Source organism: Tachysurus fulvidraco, chromosome 14 (genome assembly GCF_022655615.1).
Source record: "Tachysurus fulvidraco isolate hzauxx_2018 chromosome 14, HZAU_PFXX_2.0, whole genome shotgun sequence".
Classification (NCBI taxonomy): Eukaryota; Metazoa; Chordata; class Actinopteri; order Siluriformes; family Bagridae; genus Tachysurus; species Tachysurus fulvidraco.
The window spans coordinates 26,174,731-26,182,230 of record NC_062531.1 but is presented as its reverse complement, the minus strand read 5'-3'; the positions used below and the strand labels follow the sequence as shown (position 1 = coordinate 26,182,230).

The 7,500-nt window shown below is 39.4% G+C and overlaps 2 protein-coding genes across 3 annotated transcripts in view; both read right to left on the bottom strand.

Moving 5' to 3' along the window:
- Nucleotides 1-601, bottom strand: part of si:dkey-220o5.5 (actin filament-associated protein 1-like 2) — a 23,873-nt gene extending 23,272 nt beyond the window's left edge. The window contains exon 1 of one of the 2 annotated variants that reach the window (XM_047799870.1): nucleotides 1-601. This exon is cut by the window's left edge and continues 174 nt beyond it. The gene's annotated coding sequence lies outside the window, so the exon portion shown is untranslated. The other variant, XM_027168239.2, reaches the window with a different exon arrangement.
- A 341-nt stretch (nucleotides 602-942) lies between these two features.
- LOC113656814 (dematin-like) overlaps nucleotides 943-7,500 on the bottom strand; it is a 23,218-nt gene continuing 16,660 nt past the window's right edge. The window contains exons 11-16 of the mRNA XM_047822886.1: nucleotides 5,415-5,464; nucleotides 5,169-5,217; nucleotides 5,036-5,043; nucleotides 4,858-4,923; nucleotides 4,512-4,589; nucleotides 943-4,330 (exon numbers count right to left, since the gene is read on the bottom strand). Of these exons, the coding sequence (XP_047678842.1) occupies nucleotides 4,217-4,330; nucleotides 4,512-4,589; nucleotides 4,858-4,923; nucleotides 5,036-5,043; nucleotides 5,169-5,217; nucleotides 5,415-5,464 (365 nt within the window). The 3' untranslated portion in view covers nucleotides 943-4,216. The remainder of the gene's footprint in view (nucleotides 4,331-4,511; nucleotides 4,590-4,857; nucleotides 4,924-5,035; nucleotides 5,044-5,168; nucleotides 5,218-5,414; nucleotides 5,465-7,500) is intronic.

Below are 7,500 nucleotides of genomic sequence, written 5' to 3'. Positions count from 1 at the left end.
TCTCTCTCTCTCTCTCTCTCTCTCTCTCTCTCTCTCTCTCTCTCTCTCTCTCTCTCTCTCTCTTAACTTCACAGCAGACTCCCCTTCAGCACGCCTCCCAAACCAACACCTAGGGCACTATGTAGGGTGCTTGAGACACCATGTGCGTGTAGGCAGAATGCCCCTGTGTGGGCAGCAAAAGTGTATTTGGGATTGATTTTGTAGTAAATCTGTGCCAGCTGTTCACAAAGCGGCCCCGACATCGCCACCTGGTGGAGAAACGAAAATACAGAACACAAAAAAGTGATTTGTTTCTTTTACGCATTTATATATTGTCCAGATGCCATAACATTTTACTGATGTGTCCTAAATCGGTCACATTACGGATCAAGTCTAATTAAGTTTCACATAATTTCATAAAAATGACGTTTCCGACTAGTTATAGTATTATTATTAGTGCAATATAACTGATACAGATGTGACATTAGTCTCCTAACATAAATAAACACTTAAGTGTTAACTGTCTCATGTCTCATCAGGAGACAATTAGCATGAAAACATGTTAGCTAAAGTGACATTACTCAGAAACGTCAACGATCTTATGTTATCTAATGCTAGTCAGCTAGCTAGTGTTAGCATTGTAAACATAACCTATATTTACATTAGCTGCTAATCCTGAGGTTTGCTAGTTTAGCTAGCAGGTCGAAGTGATAATACTTCGACCCGTTAGCTAGCGTCTGTGCCGATATGGACATTTCTGTTAGATTTACAAAAGTTTGTCTGATTTCAACTTCACAGTGTAATCTGTATATAAACCCACATTAAGTCACTGTTATTCGATTTAAAACAGATCGGTTAATATTGTTCACATTAGTTCTATGTAAATTTACACAGGATACAAACATAGGTGTGCAGTAATAAATATCATCTCGAAATAAAAAAAAAATAAATGACACAGTGGGACACGATAAAACCCCAAACTTTTATTCAACAAAAAAAAAATCCAAGTGTTAACAGTTCACTAATTAACTCAGGATAACAAAACTCTTAATTATGAGAAAATAACAGAACAATTAGCACAACTCAGTCATAACAAATGACATTCACTGAACCACTCATTAGTTATTTCGGTTATTTTCAGCCAGTGCTTTAAAATAAAGAGTAAGAAACAAAGTGATGATATTTCTGTAAGTGACATTTAACATGATTCTGTGTTTAAATGTTTAAATCGTGATTATTTTTCCCTCTAAACTCGTTCTGATCTGTTTAAGTCGTCATACTGTCACACACGCTGATTAATAAACGGTTTGTAAATGTTAATTATATTGGAATGTTAATAATATTTACACTCAAGAGTGTGGATTTATCTGTTTGTAAAGCCCCGCCCCTGACATCTGATTGGCTGTCTGTCTTTGTAATATCTAAATGTCAAAATTCTCCTGAAATAAAAAAAATGTTAATCTTTGTTGTTAACATTGTTGCTAGAAAAAATTGCCTACTACAAGTTTTATGCGGAATGTCTCAAGTGTGCATTTATATTTTTTTTCTCTAGTTTAAGTTTTGTAGAGATCATAAGAGACGCCGTGTTTCAATACGGCTTTAAACAGATGCTAGTTAACTTTCCCGTAAGACTCGAATATCTACTCGGCTTATCCTTAAATTGGTGAAGGTGAAATTCCAGGGCTTCCAATGGCAACCTCCCATAAGGAAGAGTTTAATGCTAATAGCGCTAATGTTAATCAGATTTTGCAGATTAGTAGCATTTTCCCACGAGTCATTTTAAGACTCTTAACATGAATGATGAACGAATGATTAAAAAAAGGAGCAACAATGAAAATATATTATATATATTTTAAAAAAACTTTCTAATATGAAACATAACAAAAAACAAGAAACAAAAAAAAACTTTCTAATATGAAACACTCCAAAATAAGAGCATTAAGTCTTATCTAAGCAGGAAATCAGCTAGCGGGGAAAACCAAATACGTTGATCTAAAAATCCCAAGAAACGTCTTGTTATCCACCTTACTTTCAGAGCTACTTTGTGGAAGATTTCAAGTTAGCTACTTCCTGGCTAGGTTGTTTTTAACCCTCTCAGCAGTTAACACTAGGGACACTAATGTGAGCAACATATATATCTATTCTAATTTAGCTAGCAACTGTTTATGACAAATTTAGTAATATTGAGAGCCATCAGCTTAAACAGATTTAACTTGCTAGACTTCCTCTAAGTTACCATCGAATATGAAGTAAAATTAATCCCAGGATTCATTCCTAGTTATTAGCTCCTGCTGGTCAACATTAGTCGTAGAGTTGATTTCCAGATTTCTTGGTTTTAGATAGAATTCTTAATAGAATTCCTGTCATATTAGTGCACGCTAGTCATCTTGCTAATATTAGCAGCTAGTTTTTGAAAATTCCTGACTGGAAAATTCCATTGTTTAAATTCCTGTCAGGTTAGCTTGCAGAAAACATTTGTGAGAAAATGTAAAAGACAAAGAAATGAGAAGAAATAAGCAAATAATGCTGTCAAGAAATATTTTGTAGATAAAAGTATTTTGTACACAGCCCAAGCAGTCGATGCTCGATGTATTTTAGATGCTCGATAGCTGAACAGATATTTCAGGCATGCTAGTTTCTATCCACCTCACTAATGGAACATGATTAATATTAGCAACGTTCACTGATAACGTTATCTAGCGAAACTAGCGAATTATGTTATGTTGCTAACATGGGATTGTTACTGCCTCGATACTGCTAGCTCTATATCAATACTATTATCAATACTGATAACTGCTAGCGCTTCCACAGACAGAGAGTGAGGAACGTTAGCTATGTCTGTATTTTAAAATAAGGTGGATAAAACAAGGACTTGTTCGAACGCTCCGTCCGTCCCTAAATAACGCACGAGGATCTAACCAAATGGTAAAGGTGCTTAATAATGCATTAGCAGCAAAATGTGGGGAGAAAATAGAGGGAGAGGGAAAGAGAGACAGAGAGAGAGAGGAGGGATAGAGCGGTGTGATCGATACACTCCGAGTTAAGAGCAGAGACGTTATCGATCACGAGCTCGTCTTACAATCTACCATCGTGTTAAGCAGATATATTTCACGTCTTCAGATTATCTCAACGCTGATTGGTCGATTCAGCTCTCTGTGGAAACTGAATATATGATTTATATTAGATGAGTTCAGTAAAAACAGGAAGCCAGGCTTGTCCCGAATACATTTCCATCTTTTTGTAATCACAACAATCTAAAAATTAGCATGTTTTAAAAATTAGCATGAGAAGCTCAATTGGCTTAAGCAGGGCGAATCTGATACTTCATTAAAAAAATTATTGCGTTAATTTCTGAATGCTTGCGGTCATGGCTTCCTGTTTCAGCACTAACCCAGACTCTTAAGGTTTATTTAGCATAAGCCACGCCTCTTCTCTATTTTTATTGGCTCTTAAGCAACTGTGATGCTTTTTAGCCCTAAGCTTCCTCTGACCATCTGAGACTTAACAATAAACCCTACCACAAGCTACCCATGTTTTTTGTGGGTACCTATGGGTACTGATGTCACCTGTGGGTGTGGCTTGTCCATTTTAGGAACTAAATCCGTAAGAGGGGGAACCGAATAAATGTCAAAGGACTGTCCTGAGAAATCGTTTGAGACATTTGTGTGATTTGTCGCATCTTGAAATCATCAAATCTCATTTGCATATAATTGTGATCACCTCTGGTCCGATGTTGCTGTTGATGGAATCACAGAAATGTAACGATCATATGTTTGCGTCCCACTTTTTGTACACAAAAGTCCAGAATTCCAGGTGAAAATCGCTCACATCTCTCAAACGGTAACCGGCTAGCTTCGTCTTTCTAAAATAGCTAGCTATGTCAAAACAGATTTTTATCTCCGCCCACAATCGAACTCCTCTGTAATCTAAAGGCAGTGTAGTGACAGAATTCCACTTTTTTTATAGACCTGATTATGGGCACATGTTTAGAGCTGGCAGTTAAAGTTATCTGTGTTAATTATTTTATTAGTGCGGCGTGTCATGGCTTCTGAGTGAATGTATTAATCTGAGTCAAATCATCATCATCATCATCATCATCATCACAGCTCCTGATAGTGTAAGCGCAGGTGTAGACATCGTGACGTGTGTGTTTCTCGTCCTGCTGGTGGATTCTCGTCCTCACTCTCCTTTTAAAGAGAAATGCGTGTGTTTGTGCGAGAGCTTTTCCCCTATAGTGCTAGAAGAGAGAGACCCCTTTTTTAAGTTCGTTCCTCTTCCAGAGCGACAGGCGATCGAACTCCTCCATCGTCATGGCGAACAGATTCATAAACTCCTCGGGAGAGAGATGCCTCTGAAAAAAAAAGGAAGCGATTCGTCAGTGCTGCCCCCTGTTGGTGCATGGTCGATACACACACTGAGAAAAGATTGTGTGTGTGTGTGTGTGTGTGTGTGTGTGTGTGTGTGTGTGTGTGTGTGTGTGTGTGTGTGTGTGAGAGAGAGAGAGAGAGAGAGAGAGAAGCTGTTATTAATACCTCCAGCCTCGTCCTGTCCACTCCTGGAGGAAGTTTATTTCTGCCTCGAGTCACCATGAGCATCTCATAGGGATAAATCTTTAGCACGCACACACACACACACACACACACACACACACACACACACACACACACACACACACACAGTATAATCAGCACATACCAGTAAAATGTATTTTCTCTTTTCTGACCTCATTATTAAAGTGAAAAGAAAGTGCGTGTGAAAATGTTTGTACGTGTCTACAGATGTTATCGACACACACTGAACTGTAACCTGCATTTTCTGCTCCTTCCACATGCATGACGTTTTGTTAGTGTGTATTCAGTAGTCATGTCGATATCTGACCTTCTGCTCGAGCATCGTGGGCAGCGAGTTGCCTCTGTCCATCCTCCTGCCCTGAGCATCGCCGTTCTACACACACACACACACACACACACACACATACTCGTTATAGTGAACTCCTCAGAGACAGCGGAGGCAGAAGGTTGAAGACAGACGGACAGAACAAAAAAAATCGTCTTACCTGAAAATCTGGAAAAAGAAAAAGAGAAGGATTTGAACTGGATGAAGACTTCATAAGAGCAGCATTATAATGTAGTGTTAATTAACACTACATTAACACTACATAGAACAGAACTGAATTGAGTAGAACTTACTGTTATGGGCTTTATCAGTGTGTGAGGTGGAAAATTCTGCAGACTGGAGCTACAACACACACACACACACACACACACACACACACACACACACACACACACACACACAATGTAAAAAGTGGCAGTTCTACTATAATGTAATTTATTCTGCAAGTCAGATTGTGTGTGTGTGTGTGTGTGTGTGTGTGTGTGTGTGTGTGTGTGTGTGTGTGTGTTTGTGTGTGTGTGTGTGTGTGTGTGTCTCACCCGACTTAGCCCACTCCGACCGTATGAAGGGAATGATGGAGATCTGGTTCCTGTATAATTAACACAGAGTTTCTTTCAGTTATCCAACACTAACACACCGTCTGCATTATTTCTCATTATATCTTATTGCTCATCACAGTGAGGTGTAAGAAATTACAGAAATTGCACCCAAATTGCACTCCAAGGTACACATCTAAAAGAGCTCATTCCTAAAAAGGTTCAAGTATCATAAGGTAATATGTTTAGGACTCTAAACGTATAAACCTGATTCATTTATAAATATGGGAACGGCAGCAGGACATCAGGGACCACCACGAACAAAGGGTCTACGTGACTGCGATTACCATTTAAAGTGACAATTTGATTGATAACAATTGTAACAATAACAAGACAAGGTATACGTGGCCGTGATGAACATTTAAAGACATCTGGCTAGATAACAAGGTGTGACCCAGCCATTTGGGAGACACTCAGATCTTACGCTCAATACACCTTCAAAGTAGAATCTCATTTAAACTACAAAAACAGTATAAAATGCGTGAGCAGGATTTGCTCTGGGTTCGAGTTCTTATTGATTCCGACGAACCCAAAGTACGCCATGTATTTTGTCACTGCTATGCTGGAATAAACTTCTTGTTCTTTATTAAGATCTTCAACATCATCGTCTTATTTTTACACAACGCATTTTTTTCTTACATTGGCGAGCCAGCCAGCGACGGATTCCAAAAAAAAAAAGTGGGGAAAGGTAAGAAAAGCGGTATTTACTTCTTTTACGCTGTTTTTTTTTTTTTCATTCAGGGAATCCCTTCGTTTAAAAAAACCTAGAAAAGAAATGTTTTAGTGTAGAATAGAACATAGAACATAGTTTACTGATCATAAGCAGGAGGAGTTATTATTGTTGTTAAGCCTATTCTGTACATTTCTGTTTAAGATTCTATACGGAACTGAATTAACCCGACGCAGTGTGGTGACAGAGTTGTGTGTGAGTCGTTGTTTCTAAAGTAACTGAAGCAAAGTGCTGAAGCTGATCGGTTTCTAAAGTAACTGAAACTTGTGTGTTTGTTATAATTCTGTTAAGATTCTAAAGTAACTGAATCAACCCGACGCAGTGTGGCAGTTGAATTATAGCTAAGTGTTTCTAAAGTAAGTGAAACAGTGATAGTGTAAAGATCCCGACGCACCGCGGCTCTGTAGGGTGTAAAGCAATAACCCGAGGTAGTGTGGGGTTGTCTGACTGTAACAGTGTTTTAATCTTACGTTTTAAGCCCATGTACTGTGGTGAAGTAAACGGTTAGGCTTTAACGCAAAGAAACCCGACCGACTGCGGTTTTGTCCGACGAACTGTGACTGTGTTGCATTTTAAAGTGTTTGTGAGAGTTACTGTTTGTGACTGAAAGTGTTTGTGGGTGTTATTGTGAGTGTTACTGTTGGTGAGTGTTTGTGACTGTTTGAGAGTTGTGAGTGTTAAGTGTTACTGTACTTGACCTCGAGGCCAGACGGAGTGTGTCTGTGTCCGAAGCAGTGAGACTTTTGAGGTCAAAAGCCTGACGTATGCCTCTTTTCCACCAGAAAGAACCGGGTGCTGGTTCAGAGCTAGCGCTAGTGCTGGTTTAAAGTTGGTTCCACTGGAGAACCTTCTAAGAACCGGTTTGCCTTTCCACCGAGTGTGACGTCACTGTATACGTGTCACGTGTCCCAGCGACGTTAGCGCTGCGGCGGCAAACACAAACACAACAACAATGGCGGATGTTGCTTTACTGTTAATGCTCATGGCTTTGCGAACCTACATTGGATGCTCATGGCTTTGCGAACCTACATTGGGTCGGGATATAGGTCAGGAGATGAGCAGGCCATGTGCATTTGAGCCAATGATTGATGATGTGTTGCTTTTACGTGTCTTTTTGTTTGATTCCTGTCTATAAATTCTTGATGTAATAAATGATCGGGGCCCGTCCTCGCTCACGCTACACGAGGAGTGTTGGGTTCAATGATCGGGGCCCGTCCTCACTCACGCTACATGAGGAGTGTTGGGTTCAATGATCGGGGCCCGTATCTAAAAGAGATTACCAGATGAGTGAAACACTCT